General features: G+C 39.6%; 1 protein-coding gene across 37 annotated transcripts in view; it reads right to left on the reverse strand.

Moving 5' to 3' along the window:
• Nucleotides 1-2,760: 2,760 nt before the first annotated feature.
• The window catches only part of LOC118414914 (actin-binding LIM protein 1-like), an 85,050-nt gene continuing 71,153 nt past the window's right edge, over nt 2,761-16,657 (reverse strand). For 18 of the 37 annotated variants that reach the window (XM_035819227.1, XM_035819230.1, XM_035819224.1 and 15 more), the window contains 6 exons: nt 9,894-10,010; nt 9,273-9,333; nt 8,426-8,451; nt 7,887-7,988; nt 6,432-6,503; nt 2,761-6,168 (listed from right to left, as the gene is read on the reverse strand). In XM_035819227.1, the coding sequence (XP_035675120.1) occupies nt 6,055-6,168; nt 6,432-6,503; nt 7,887-7,988; nt 8,426-8,451; nt 9,273-9,333; nt 9,894-10,010 (492 nt within the window). In that variant the 3' untranslated portion in view covers nt 2,761-6,054. Of the gene's footprint in view, nt 6,169-6,431; nt 6,504-7,886; nt 7,989-8,425; nt 8,452-9,272; nt 9,334-9,893; nt 10,011-11,286; nt 12,121-13,101; nt 13,186-13,343; nt 13,383-16,657 lie in introns of those variants that run through there. The other 19 variants (XM_035819225.1, XM_035819223.1, XM_035819222.1 and 16 more) reach the window with 7 other exon arrangements.

Consider the following 16,657-nt stretch of genomic DNA (forward strand, 5'->3'; position numbering starts at 1 on the left):
CCTCACACAGACAGCAGCAAATACTCTCCTATTAGGTCCCGGCTTATTCTTGACGTGTTGTTAGGCGTCTTTGTCGGGTTTTTCATTTTTTCAGGTTTTCTTTTTGTCCGCCAGTCAAACTACAAAATCTGACAAAATACAATGTACATAACCCAATATAGACATATTAAAATGGCGTCAAAAACAAGCCGTAGCCTCACCTCTGCTTGGAGAGTAAGCAGCAAAGGACATTGGATGTTTTCCTCAACATGTGAGAAATGTACCATGTGTTTAGTTCATCACCAAAGGATACAGCAATACCTGTCGGAAGCCTAGCTAAGGTCTGAGGTAAAGTAATGACTGACAAATTGTTAAGGATGGGCTAAGACACCTGCTTCGGAAATGAGCCATACTTGGCGGGCCGTAAAATATGACAAAACATGAAAGTTAAATTCTGGGAAAACGCAACATGTTGTTCAGATGGTATCCCGTCCAGTCAGGCAGCGGAAATCTGGACAATACGGCTCCGTTCCTCATTAAGTTAAGAGCACGACGCGGTGAATGGCAGTCGCTGAAAACGTGTAATTTTGGGCGCCAGGCTGGGGAGTTGTGCGAGACGGAGAGAATTGGCGGGAAACTCCAACCTGTGATTACCTACGTCATCAGGCGCCAGCTGCAGCTCAGACGGCAGAAGTGCGACCACAACTTACTCTTCAAGCAGAGGTTCGGCTGTGAATGTTTTAACGCGATTTAGGCTTTTTTTGCCGGGCTTTCTATTGTGTATAATTTTCTTCATGTCTACCAGATAAACTGTCCGGTAGAAAATAGAAAGCCCGTCTAAAACAGCCACAGCCGAACCTCTGCTTGGAGAGTAAGCATAATTAGCCCACCGATCGCGAAACCCCTGCTTGGAGAATATCGGCAATATGATATAGCTACTAGGGGACCCAATCTTGCACCACTGCTTCCTTCCAACAAAAGCTATCTGCCATCAAAAAAAAAAAATCAAGATCTTGGCATGTCCGTGAGTGATGCTGCAGTACCAAGTCCACACACCAGGAGACCCCAAATCGACTTGGAACTTCGTCTTTCCAACTCCTACCAACATACCAAATATCATTACCAGAGCGAGTTTCTGAAATCAGGCTGACCCAAAATATCCAGCAACGCCAAGACACGACAGATACACCCGAAACAACAACACAGACACACGCACATACTAACACACACACACACACACACATACACACACACAAACACACCCACACCCACACACACACACACCCACACACACTGTAACATGATTACACACGGCACTAAATGTCAGTGCATGCACGATATGTCTCGCCCCACACTGATAGCTCCTCTGTTTCAATGACAGGGGGTCAGTACTATTTGCTTGTGTGTTCACCTGTGGATGATCTGTTCAACATGCCCTCCGGTTCTTCTTTGGCGTGCTCAATAGATCTTAAATGGCCAACATAATGAGCAGACAAAGCAGTTCAACAGAATGATTTAAAGAGTGCGGTGAATGATGTGTTCCCCAGGTTTGACAGTGTCCCTCGGCATCCTTCTCGAGGCCGCGTAGACAACAGTTTCTATAGGAGTCCCTCAGGCCAAAGAGAAGAACGTACGTTGTATCTTCCATGTAATTCGCGTGTAAAGGTATGTGCACTGGAGTGTGGAGGCTTCAGATCTCTGAAAGGTTACACATTGTCGCCCGAAGGTTTGGCAAGAAAATCGGGGTCAGTTTTATTTGCTTGTGAATTCACCTGTGCATGATTGGTGGAAATGCTCCAGGCTTTTGCATGATTAGAATACCTTCATTTCCATTCATGTACGCGCGTGTAATACTGCTGTCTCCTATTGTATGAATCCATAGAAGTTAAGCATAGCAAGGCCGCTAGATGGCGCAGATTCACGGCAAAAAAGAGCATGTAAGCCATGCTGTACGGTATGTACGTAGCCACTTAAAATGTTGTATGGATGACATTCGCATGCAATGTCTGTTACTTAAGCAATTTTTATATAAAACATTTAACTGTATATAGAATATATACAGTACATTACTATTTTCTTTGAGTAACCTTTTTTGGGGTTAATTCAGTGTTCATTGACAATCAGGACAAGAAATAGATTGGAGTGGTATGATGTTTGTAAGTATAATTCTATATTTTTGAAATTGTGAGAATAAATTTGCTATTTTCTTATGTTACATAGCTACGCAATACTAACGCATACCCAACATGTTAACAGTGTGCTGTCCGTGGTACAGATGCAAGCTTTCGAGAAGTGTGCTGTCCAGGAAACACTCGCCTATCAGAAACAGTGTGCTGTCTATAGTGATGAAGCTAGCTTCTCAGAAACTGTGTGCTGTCCATGGTACTGAAGCAAGCTTTTCAGAAACAGCATGCTGTCCAGGAAACAGCAGTCTGTCAGAAACTGTGTGCTGTTCATGGTACTGAAGCAAGTTTCTCAGAAACAGCATGCTGTCCAGGAAACAGCAGTCTGCCAGAAACTGTGTGCTGTCCATGGTACTGAAGTAAGCTTTTCAGAAACAGCATGCTGTCCAGGAAACACCAGCTTGTCAGAAACAATGTGCTGTTCATGGTACTGAAGGTAGGCTCTCAGAAGCAGCATGCTGTCCAGAAAACAGCAGCTTGTCAGAAACGTGCTGTCCATGGTACTGAAGCAAGCCTACAAGAAACAGTGTGCTGTCCATGGTACTGAATACGATACAACTGATAGCCAATAGATACACAAAGGAGTCAAGCACTAGTGTTGAGTTGGAAGCATTGTTTATTGGCCTTACATTGAAATGGAGCAATACAAGGGAACAGGGGTCTTACCAGTCAGTAAGTTTCACTTGTTCAGTCTTTGAAAGGTAAATATATGAACGGCTATGCAACAAAGTCTTACGACCACACACACTGCTAGTAGGGCATGTTGTTTTTTGTCTTCTGATCAACAATGCATTATAAACGTGAATCTTCAGTGTGCATGCGAATTGCCTTGTAATTAGTAAAACTACAACAATACCTTTTTAAAACATATAATTGCGATATCATTTAAATATAAAACAACACATAATAATTGGCATTATTTGATCACACTGTATTTTCACATTGCAGCAAGCCAAAGCAAAAACCTAGATTTTGAAAAAAAACACATAAAAATTGACTGTCTCCATGTTAGCTACAGCCAACACTCGTCTTGACTTCCCCAGGACCTCACCAACTCAACTATCTGTCCAGACACAGTAAATGACATATGACATTGTTATGTGAGGTGAGAATAATTGCATTGGACACAAGTTAAAAAAGATTGATATTTCTGCTATGAAGATATGACCATGGTGCATAGCAGATAGCTATAAGGCAGGCTATGCTGTGATGTTTATGACTGAAGAGGTTTGACATCAAGGTACAGTCAGCTCTTCTAACAGAGAAGTACATGGGATCAAGACATGGAGGGGGGAGGGGGGCTTATGATTTACAAGGGAGGACAAGTTGGAAGGCATGCAGGTCTACAAACATCTACATTTGATGTTCGGTCTGGCTCTGTACTTGTAAAGTAGCAACAGGTTTTTGCCCACAGCGACAACTATTCTTATTTCATATGACAACCACAAATACCATGTGGAAAAAAAATGTTACAAATAGTTTTGTAATCCTTTCCTATCTATGTCCAAAAGTCATAAAGTCAAGACTCAAGCTTCAGTTCATTTCATTTCATTCATCTGGTGACGCTATAAAGTCCCACCAGATGACTCAAGCTTACTCTGCATTAAAATATAAAAATCAACTGAAAATTGACTGCGGAAGTTAAAATACCGATTTTGAACTTCTGAGTCTGCGAGTCAAAAACTGTCCTTGCCTTATAGTGTCTGTTTTTTTGTCTGCACAGAAATGTGCTTTTTTATTTTTTTGTTGCTATTTTGACACGTCCCTTTTTATGTCTCCTCCCTCCTTCTTTCCTGCCCTGCCCACAACCCTTATAACACTAACGAACCAGTAAGTGTACTAGGACCTAGAGAGGTGCAAACAATCCTCCAATGTCCCACCATTGCCTGGGTACAAGTTGTTCCTAAGAGAAATCAGTCAGTTTTTTTTCTGAAGTCTGATCCAGTTTCACAATTATAGGCCACCTCAATAAACCTGTAGCTACATGTCACGTTGTTCTATAAGGGTTTCCATAATTGGTTCTCCTTTGTATATCCTGTATTCATAAATAAGCATAGCATAATAAGTTTCCTTTTGTATTGTGTGGAGTAGCTGCTGATATTCGTCAATATCTAGAGATAGGGACACTGCGACAACCTTACCCTATATCCTTCACTCTCACCATGTTTTTCTGTAGAACTTTGACCAAGGTAAGACTACTTTTTCCACTATTGAAATGAATCCCTTTCAATGCAGGAATATAAATTTCAATGGGAACTGCAGATAAAGTTCTCTGAAGTAAATGTTATACAACTAAAAAGATGACATTTTCATTGTAAAAAAAAAGGATCTTCAAACAGAATATGCCAAGTTTTGATAAAGAATTTAGCCTTTAGACACATAGGCAAGTTCTGATCAGATTTTACAGATCCCTTAACCCTCATATACACATAGTAAGGACAAATTTTCCCACTAGTTTGTACTGCTAAGGATTATAGCACTGAGAAGGTTAAAAAGGGTTGACCTATAAAAGACTGACAGCAGGAGCTAACCTTTCTTACCTACTCCTCGGTGGTAACTTAAGGACGAGTTTTACAATGTACAACACGATCCATAGTTTAATTACATGAGATAATAACTGTCATGTTCACCATCAGTCTACCAGGCCCAATCTCACATATTTGCTATTACTTCACTGAAAACGTAGCAAAATAAACATTAAAGTTCAAACATGTATTTAACATGTATTGCAAATACCTTGAGGCCCTATGTTTGTGTATCTGTGTTATAATATAGTAAATGCTAACAATGGTGGGGCAAGTGTTTCCCTATTGGCTGAGGGTCTAATGGTATCATAACATATTCTGCTTACATGTTGAACTACTTTTCAAAGAAAAGTTAAAGTAATATTTTTAAACAAGAGGTAGCAATGCTTTTGACACTTAGGACTGGTTAGATTAACAGAGAGCAAATTTAGGCAGACTCTGCTTTCTCTAGAATTATTGTATATACGTAATATATATTATCAACATACAACTGACACACTTGTAAGTCGTATCATTAATGTAACAGCACCTGTTAAACAAATGCAAATGATCTTAATGATTATATATAATTTGATTACACATATTACACACATATATAATTATATATGACTATACATTGCCATCATCAATAATAACAGAAATGCTAGAAATGTAAAAATAAGTTTGACACAAGTTGACTAAAATAGGCTCTATCCTTTCATGCTACAACTGATGTTCTTATTTGGCCTTCACTGAGAAGTTCCATTTTCATACATAATACTAAAGTGTTTTCTGATGTCATCCTTGTTTTGATGACTATCACAATGACAGAGGGAAATGACAGTGAATGTAACAACTATTTTTACATAGCTGACATTCCAGATGTTGTAGGTCTAACAATCTCGAGCTATTAGTTTTTATGTCTTAGTGATCCTTCACTTCTTGTTACTTCTACTCCATCATTGTATTTTGGATCATTTCAAATGTTGCAGAATAGCATTCCTGTAAAAACACATAGACTAAATCAACAAGTTTACCAGTGAAATGATCTGTGCTAATAACATATTAACATGACACTGTCCCTTGAATTTGTTGCCTGTGTATACCTACACAAGCTTGCACACTACACTTATCTCACACTGCATTCAGCACGATTCTGTCTGCTTCATTGAACTCCTCTAATCAAAGCACTACCATCTAAATGCCCACTTTTCCTTCAACTTTTCATAGAAAGATTGAGCTTAGAACCACATCTGTTTTCTAAATACTGGTGGTGTTTTTTGTTCTTTTGAGGCAGATACCTAACAGCTGAGATGAACACAATGCTGGTGGTAGTATAATCCTGTCTACAAGTGAAACACACAAAGGAGTGCGTGGGAAAGTCTGTGTCAAAATAGATGAGCACGTTTCTTCAGCTCTGTTCTCCTCCATGCTGCCAGCCTGCTGAACTCATCTCTGGACATGTGGAACACTGCGTCAAAATCTGCGTCTGACATGTGATTCTGAAATACAAAAAATAATACAGAAATACTGTAAATGCAGAAATGTTCGCGTGTGGTTTTATATTTGCGGTTTCCGTGGTGGCAACTTCACCGCGAGCTTAAAACCACCGCGAAAATTTTTCCCTAATAGTTTTTGACTACAGTCGATGGTGCTACCGCGAACTTAAAAGCACAGCTCTAAGATAATTCTAGTGTAACCTGAACATGTATAAAACGTGATCAGACTATTCTCATTTTTGGTGACATAATCAGGACAATCTCACCTCTAGCTTGGATCTGTCCACATCTGGGGGAAGTTTATAGTTTGTTGTCAGTAGCTCCACCACTGGGTATATCTGCAAAGTATAGCAATCAGCAAAACATGTTAGTTTGATGCACTGAGTCTCATTCTTTCACTACCTGCATTCAGTACCTGTTTTTGTTACCTACTAAGGCAGTTAAGTTTATATTTCAAATTCAAGTTCCAGTGTAAGACCTACAGATCAGAGGGTGTAAGCATAACACTAAGCAGAGGTATAGTATCAACTGCTTGAAGAGTTTCTTAATATTAATTTGTAAATTTGTAAATTGCAGACTGGTAAGTTTCTTCATTTTAGTCATTATTTCTTTATTAAATACCCATACGGCATTGGACAGATAAAAATAATTCCCAAGCACTGGCTAATAGAAATGTCAGATATATACAGCTTACACAAGATAAATTTCATAGGATTAGATTCAAAATAAGTTCTCTTCATAAAAGCATCTACTGGGTATCTAGGAAAGCATCTAGCAAAAGTTATTCTACCCAGTGGATATTAATTCTTCAGTTTTATCCTCAAACAGGCCCAAAACTAACATAATGTAGTCTTACCAATGTCAGTTATATAAATTGTGTATCTTATTCTTATTACTGGTGTTCCAAACATCTTCTTAGAACCTGTTTAACATAGCTTGGGCCTGTTGAGGATCTGTATTTGACACATAGACTAAGTTATATAATACTGGACATTATGGCTACATTGTGTTAAGTTGTAAGATGACTACTGCATATGTACATGTACTAAGTTATTTAGCCTGGTCCATAGGAATGGTATTGGCAGAACAGCCACCACCCGAGGACCCTGTCTAAGCTACGTGTGTGTCAGACCTGTCTTCCCTGATCTATAAAGTCTACACAGGCTATAGAAAATGCTACTGTTTGGAATGTTCTATTTGCTTTTAAGGGAAGACAGGTCTGGTAGAGGATTAAAAGGTACATTTTGTATGTCTACTCACTACTGTGTGCAGACTACACTCCTGTCATCACCAACATCAGGTCTCAAGGTCAACAAACAAGTTTAGACAGAGCGAAGTCACCCTTACAGAAAGATCTGTAGACCACTCAAACCCATACATCTCATAAGTGTGTTCAACATTTTAGATGTTCAAATGAGTTGCCTGTTGATATAGTAGTGACATTCCAAGACAAAACACTTTAAAACATTTCAAACACTTTTTTTTAAGATTTGGAAGGATTTAGTTTCTGCATGACTCCAAGGATGCGGGATGACCATGAAACCTTGAGTGGAGGATGTGAGGGGTGGGGAGCTGAAGTGAGAAGTTTGTGGCAAATGTGAGGGTGGTGGGGGTGTAGGATGTAAGGGATGGGGGGCATGTAGGGGCATGTGGCAGAGGACTTGAGCAGGGCCAAGGGATGGTGGAGGACAGACGAGTGTGGGGCATGCTGGTCAGCTCACCTTGGGTGGGCCCATGTCTGGAAGTGACTGACCTTTACTTCTCTGCAGTGACCCCAAATCACTGCCCGACACCTCCCGTGAGCGCACAGGTGAGCTGGAGTACTGACAACACAGGACAGGGGAACAAAGGAAGATGTCAGCACTTTCACTCAGGAACAAACAAACAACTTTCACCCAAGAGTAAAGAAAGATGTTAGCACTTTCACTCAAGAACAAGGAAAGGTAAGAACAGTTTTACAGCATGATTCATATTACATCATATTGCATATTACATCATATTGCATATTACAAGCAATGTGGACTTTAGATGTGCTACTTTCTAGCAGTTGCTTAACCATCAGCCTGCTAAGGTACCAGTTGGGTATCAAAATTTAGATTGGGTACTGGGTCAGGCAGCAGGGAAAGGGTTATATGCATCCTGTTTTATTCTTCCTTGCTGAAATCCACAACTGGCAAGGCTAGGAAATATTGACTACAGGCAGAAAAGCAGGCAAAATCATCACCATGAAGGCAACAACTGTTACAGTAACAGTACTTACTGCTGAGCTCCGGTCCAAGCTCGACTCTGTAGCAACAAAAGGAAATTAGGAATAACTATTGACTCTGTGATAGGCAGTAAAACGGTTATATATGGTACATAATAATGTATGCAAATTTCAGTAATCACAAAAGGGTCAGGTGCATCTTTTTCTTATACCTTGTACTGTATTGATGGTACTTATAAACTTGTCATTTCCCTTTGTGCATGAATTTTGCAATGATGTAATACTATGTAACAACAATTTCTTATCTAGTCAAAACAATGCGAACTGAAGAAGTTAATGATGGTCTGCTTCAGTCTTTTATGTCCCTTTGAAAACCCATTCTCAAAGCCCCACACACCAATACATAAATAACCCATTCGCATACATAGTAGCCTGATATCCAAAGATATCATAGCTGCCAAGTCGCTTCATCCTCTCTGACACAAGTAGAACTATTTGTGTGAGAGGATGAAGAGCTAGATTTTGCTGCTATAATACGTTGGCCACCAGGGTACTCCACATAGCCTTGTCTGCATCCTATACAATACACCATGGGGAGGTTCTGCTAAACCAGGCTGAGGTTTGCACTTTTGTGGCATAGCCTCAAACCAGCTGTCAGACAATCAGAGAATCGGCTTTCCCTTAAGAAAATATTTTTAGCGACTCTCTGATTTGTAACAGCCAGGTTGGAGGTCACATCCATAAAAGTGGAAACATCAGCACGGTTTAGCAGAGGCTCCCCAAGATACAATTTTGTATATTGTATAAGCTGCAAGCAGGGCTTTGCTGGAGACTGTGAGTGCTTATGGTTTAAATTCTATAAATAATACAGCTTGATTATAAAAAGCTTGAGCAGCCCTACCTGATGATTTACTGTGCAGTGCCCCAGGAGCCTCATTGTCCCAGTATGGCCCAGACAGGCCCTGAAAAATACAGGGAAAACCTATCAACACACACGACAGCCCTGACACACCAGACTTTGGGTGGGAGACAAACCATGCAGTTAGTACCTGTGGGTGCCTTCTTGTGGCTGTTATAGAAATCCCTGGGTGAACATTCATGAGATCTCAGACTTTGGCAAATAAGAATTATCTCTATGACCAATTTCAACATGGAGTTAAATTTCAAAATTACTTATTGGACATTTTCATTCTTAAATTTTTTTTGCATCTAGTGGCAACCACAGTAAGCTGTTATTGCCCATACATTTACAATGCACTCAAACTGAATTGAACAATACCATAGTCATGTAAAATGTGTACACAGAATCCCATGTGTTGTATTTGTATAGCCAGGTTAGTGTCGGTGATCTAGAACGTCTTTATGAAGTGATTTCTTAGCCAGGGAACCCTTGAAGAAGCAGTGGTGGTCAGAGTTAGCGTCACACAGAATGCCCCCATTAGTGTGCAGGGTTAGTGCTCATCCACGACAAACCAAGGTTAGGTTAGGGGCTTTTTGAGGAAAATAAAACAGTAAAGGTTACATTTGTCAGGCCATTCTCCGTAGTATGAGGCTTCTTTTGGAGCGAAATGAACGTGGTGGAGGTGTAGGTAGCCTCAAAATCAGGCAAATCAGGGCTGCTACCATGATCAGCACCTCGCTGGAAAGGTCACAGAAAAACTCTGAGCCATGCAGTCTCTATAGGAACAGTTACACTACAGCACACTATAGACTCTAACACTTACATAACAGCTATGGGAAGTCTCTATATGCTGTCTAGTGTCTATGTACTATAAGACAATAACATAAAACAGTTTACATTTAATGAAAAAAAACAAGGATGCTATGTAGGATGACATTGGAAATGCAGGAGACATGCCTTCTCTACTTAGAACTTAAAACGGGATAAACTTTGGTGGGGCAAACACTAAGGCTTCCTTGCCAATAGATAGCAATCCCTGAGCAACTGATGAGCGATCAAAATTGGATTTGTGTTACTCTTCACTCTTAAATTGGAATATGACGCACAACATTTAAGTATGACTTAAAACATAACAATACATCCAAAATGTAAAAAACTCGTTGACAACCTGTTGCTCAGTGATCGCAGTCTCCAGTGGAGAGGGGATGTAAAAGATCTACTTTATTAATAGGATATGTTTTAGGAATCTTTTCATTTCTAAAGATTCTACTCATGGCTTCTTTGATATTTTGATGAGGCTTGTTAGCTAAGCTCTAGTCTTGGCATACTGCTGAAGCCTGATCATGTAAGTGAATGGAGTCAATACATTAATCAGCACTGATGTGGGACTTGTGGTCAGTAGCAGAATGAAAGCTTAACAGCTTTGGGGAAACATTCCTTCAACAAATAATGAGGTTTTCAGCTGGCAACAGGGCTGAGCTAAAACATATCAACCTTGCTCTCAACATGTCTATAGACTGATTCCATATAGTCTTGCCCACCTCATTTACAATGCAAAATAAAAACGTAAGGATATATCATAATAGGAGATCTGCAGCCACTTTCTCATTGGTCAAACAGCTGATTGCCATGCAATAATTGATCAAACTAAATCGTCATGGACAGTCAGGATCAGTTAGCCTGGGTACCATCCTATTTCTACCGGGGCTCCGTACACTCGCTTCCCTAAAGTGGTAGCGAGTGTAAGGAGCCCCGGTAGAATACGGATGATACTCAGGCTAAGGATCAGTCTATTGACAGGCAATTTTTTAACACAATCATCATCTTGCAAGAACTTCTCAAAACTATATTTACACCAACACTGGGCATTTGGTACATTGTGTGGGTGCATTTGATACAACAACACTTATTATTTTCCCTTTCTTAACTGTCAAATTTGGTCTCTCTTCTTTTGAAAGAAAAAAACTGTTCTGCTTCCTCTAAAACCAATGGTGCAATAAATGAGACAGGACAGTTTTGCATGGTTACATCCACAATTTATTGCCATTTCTTACATGATGGTATTGTCTAGCACTAAGAACAGCTGTGTTGTATTTCAAACATTGAACTTTATGTAATTGTATATGTAAGGGATGATGCACACATGAGGTACACAGACTTCAACCTTTCTAGAAATTTCTCCTTCCATCTAAATACCGAGCAACTGAGTTGCATCCAACAACCAGCGCTTTCCTCTTACGTACTAGATCATGATACTTGTGAACCACCACTGTTGTCTGCCTTTCAGAGTTGTTATCAGTGTGTATACAGTAACCAAATTCCCCTGTAATGTTGGACAATAACCCACCATGTAAAGACAACTGTAAACTCCAGTTCTCCATAAATCGGCTCCATGCTCCAACTTGACCAGCAATACTCATAAAGTTTGTCTGTTTCAACCTGTGTTTATCCCTACTTTGTTGACTCTTGGCATTATTTTCAACATCATCTCTCTCTAGTCACCGTCTATCAGATTCTGTCTATAATCACTGCCAAGTTCACATGTATGACAATGATCGTTGTGAATACATACAATGTGTGCATTCAACAAATCAGGACATAGTTCGTTTTAATTTGCTTTGAGGAAACCTATATTTTGATACATCTGCAATCCTACAACAACAATTACATCTATCAGTAGCATGCGGCAACTATCTATGGCCTTGTTGCCTATGCTAGAACTAGATAACATAATGCTGCTGCTCAAGACTGGGACCTCAGGTGACGCCAGAAGACGGAAGATGAAGTGTTGTCCGGTGGTTTTGTTGGTAGGAGCAAGACAGATGTTCTTGCCTTAGATTCTGAAGATCTGGAAGGAGTGAAAGAAGACTTGCTTTGAATGACACTTATCCCCTAGTACATGTACACTGTATGAAGCTGCAATGCAACATCAAGTTAGCCTGGAATCCTGCCTTGTTAGCTTTGGTCCAACAATCACAGGACTCCAGGACAACATTACATCTAAAGCTATGTTAATAAATAACCAAAACAATGTAGTAGACATCTTGGGGTAGAAGCAATAAAGGGAGAATGAAAGGTGGTGACAGTAACAGGAAGTCTACATCTGAAGTCAGAGTCTTTAACCTTTAGCATGCTGAGGGTGCAGCAAATAATGCAACAATAATGGCTACACTGCTTATATTGAGCTTTACAAAAAATGACACGTCAGTTAAGCATGGCAGCATTCCACTATGGGATTAAATGTCCATGGATTGACTAATGCTGCACGAAGCAACAAGATATTTGTGTTGGGCTTACCTACCTAAAGGCACTATGAATATTATCATGAGTGCTATATTGTAGACTAGCATATATTAACATTTAAGTTTCTGAAAACATGATAATATATGTGTCGTACATGTATATACATATTATATCATTACTTGTTTGAAATTTCAAAAGTCAGTTACAGAATTTCAAATGTTTAAAATCAGATTTTGCTGACTCCTACATTTCATTTTGTCCACCCAAAATATTCTCTATATATGTACATAGATTGTTAAGGTACTGTGCACCTATTACCCAAAATGAATTGAGCCCTAGGTCATCCAGGTGTTAACAATTGTGCTGAACAACATAGACAGAAACAGGGCCACACAGCTGACAGTAACAGGGACACAAGCCTTGCTCATCAACATGGATGTAGGAAAAAATGCAAACAAATCAAAAAGGAAAAACTTCAAAATGCAAAATAAGTAGATGGGTAACAAAAGCAAAGATGTGAATGAAAAAGAAGCAGAGAATGGGAGAATGTTCCAGAGAGAAATGTATGGTTGGTGTGTTTTCTGACCTGTAGTCCTGTGAATGCATGGGACCAGTCATACTTCCAATAACATTGCACTACATCTAGAAATGATTTACGTGTTCTGCCAGCCTGCAGCAAAACACACCAAAACCAGCAGTCAGCACCCAAGTCTGTGCAAGGCCTGTGGCTGACCATTACTGACAACTACTCATCAACATCTCCACACAATCCACACTGTTTAGTTCCACATGGGAGGGGAAACAAAAACATGTCTAAAGTCCTCCTACCATCGGCTCAGGATCATTTTGATCCCCGGGCATAGCTCCCTGAAACAGGAGCAGGTGTCAGTTTGAAATTTTTGAGAATAGTTTTATCATCAGATTGGTAAATCACTGGACAGCAGAGTTCTTTGCACACAACTTGGAATTAACATCTTATAGCCAATACCCTCAGTGATCATTTGTCACCTTCCTTAGGGCAATACCGTGAGCTACAGATAGGTGGCGCTTCTGTACTTTGAAGAATGTGGTTCTAAATGAACAGAGTTTATTCTGTATAATCAAGGAGCTTTTATCAGCTCCTTGGTATAATGCAGCAACACCTAGCTGAAGTGAGAAGTAGAACCAGACAGTACTGCCACAAGGAAGGTGACAGATGATCACCAAAACATCAGCTAGGCAATGACACATTGGTTGTGTAGAAAGAACTTTATCCATTTGCCTCAGTCATTCTCAATCCATGAGTATTATCAGAGTCATGACAAAACAGTGTGTGGAAGGAGAACAACAGTATGAGTTTTCTGAATCTTCTTTGATGGCTGAAACTTATTGCAACTTACCAAACAACATTTTGCTCAGTATATCTACAAAAATACAGCATGCATTCATATTGACTGTTCCAATGACACAATCTGGGCAATGACCCTACTATAAACATTATTACTAGGCAATACTCTCATTCAGTTTTATCTTGTTGCATACAGGTTATATCTAAATCCACTTTTTCACGTAGTGATCGATAGTCATACAGACTAACAGTAACGGGGATAAATGTACTCTTTGAGTGTTAAGAGTAAACAACATACTTAAGACCTATCCTATGGAAATTCAAATAGTAGTAACTTAAAGTTGTATGGAAATGGCAATTGCTATTGTCAGTTGTCAGTCAGAGTCAACCACAAGCTGTGATGGTTAGAAATGCATGTGATATAAAGAGAATGAGATGGGAAGGAGCATGGAGACTATAGGGCACAGGTAAAACTTACACAGAAAGCAGAGGAAATGGGAAAAAGTGACAATATAGCCTTCTTACAGTATAAACTCAGCACCATTCTTGTATGTAACATGGCTAGCTGCTTAAAATTACAACTTAACTGATGATAAATCTTTCAAGTTAGAGTGTAGCAAGAATACTGCACAAACCTGTCCCATCATGCACCTGGAGCTAAACAGGACTGAAAACTATGTTGGAACTTATGGTTTCTTTAGTTTATAACAACCCAATATTGATGCAACACTGATGATCTTTGATAGTGAGACACATTCTAACATGCATGTTGCTCAGTCCAGACATGGCATGCTGGCTTCTATTATAATGATATTTTGGACTAAACCATCTAACATTGAACCTGATCTTTTATGATGAGGAATCAGGCCAGGAAGGACTCGGTTGACAGAGAATGTAGGTCAATGAAGGCATCCAGGTAATAAGATGTGAAAATGGTCAAATGTTTCAGATAGTATCCACCATCTTTTGCCAGTGTCACTGACAAAAGATAGTGGCTATGGCTACTATATCTGAAACGTCTAACAGATTCCCGAATCATATTATCCAGTTGTTTGAGTAACTGCTTTTTGGAGAGTGAATGAACTTTATCAAAGTTTATGGTTGACATTCTCTTTTCAACATAAACTGCTTGCAACAATTTGTCCAAGTCCATCCTCCAATGGATACCATAACCAATGGCCGGGCATCACCAAGTACTGCATGACTTTGATACTGACTGCTACTTTCTTTTGGTCAGATGATTCCCACATGTCCATGTTACAACATGTTGCAGTGCATGATGGGTCAGACAGTTAGTGACAACAGACCATATCATACTGACCTGCCAGTAGTTGGGTCTACAAAAAACACATGGTCTTCTGGGTAGGATGCATCCACAGCAAGCTGGTACACGAATCATGCCGCATGCCCACACCATGTGAACATGCCATGGACGGTGGGATGACATAAGCATCATGCAGACTGTCCCTTCTGACACCACTGTTTGACATCATAGTCCAGACTCAACAAAGCTTGGCAGGTTTTTCAACATGACAAGGTCTATAGCATCATAATCAAATCACTGTCAAAAGTCTTGGTAATTAACCTGGTTAAATGCAACGGCTGAAAATATTGACTGTGAAAGATTCCATAAAAAACAATCATTGTTGCCTGTTGCCTGAGTGCATGTCAAGTGCGATGTAAACAAAAAATCAGAGTTCTGCATTCCAGGACAAGGAACCTGGATTAAAGACTAAAATGCAACCAAGATGTAAATTGTACGAATTTTAACACGACATGCTTTGATTTGAGGTGTCTGTTTGCTGGATATGCATTTTGCAAGCAATGCAGTTCTCCACACATCCTGACCATCTGGAGAATCTAACAGGCACAGAGTGGCATCAGTACGTAGTTTACTGTTTACAGTAACAATATCAGCATGCAATGGAGGCATCTGTACTACAAGGGAACACCTGTTTGCACATGCCATATTCTAATAATCAGTGCCACACTGCAGTAAACAATGGACTGTTCCCTAGTACCCAATAAGTTAGCCACATATTGTCGTACATGTACATGTGACTGCTGTGATCTTTCATGATGATAATGAGATGTGTTTCTTGCAAGGTTACGTCTACTTCACTTGATGGGTATATTGATTATCATCTGCTTAATGCGGATAAAATCCAATAGAACAAAATTTTGCAAGTTTGAAGAGAGACACGAGGAATGATAAACATATCATGACTGTCTAGAGGGAATCTCTTTGGGACATATCAGTAATATGATATGAATTTTTATTGTATCTAATGTGATTGTATTTGTAATTGTATTTGGACTTTTTCATAAGAGCTGACTGTATGTGCAGTTGACGCACTTAATGCACCTGCAAAATACCCAAACATGCACAAACTGTACACAATTCATGGCTAAGAATGCGTGTCCTTAAAGGGTCCCAGCATTTTGCGTAAATCTTCTGTTGACATGTTCATAGTAACAAAAATCAGCCCTTTTATAGGTCTCTGTCTAACATTGAGCATTTGGTCATGTGGATAATAGGTCCACCCTTGACTTTGGGACCTGCAGTTTATTATTACTGATTATTATCACAATAAAAATGCTACATTTCATGGGTAAAAAAGACTAATTTTTTTCACCAAGTACCATAACAAAGACTGCTCCAAAAAGACAAGAAAAAGGTGAATTTCTGAGATCTACTGAATGAAGTATCAGTAATGCACACTAGCACCTCTATAACACCTTTATTAGGTGGCTGTCATATGGTACCTGGTCAGAGTTTTAAGTTAAAGCAGTACTACACAGTTTGATGTTGACC

The sequence above is a fragment of the Branchiostoma floridae genome, chromosome 4, assembly GCF_000003815.2.
Source record: "Branchiostoma floridae strain S238N-H82 chromosome 4, Bfl_VNyyK, whole genome shotgun sequence".
NCBI lineage: Eukaryota > Metazoa > Chordata > Leptocardii > Amphioxiformes > Branchiostomatidae > Branchiostoma > Branchiostoma floridae.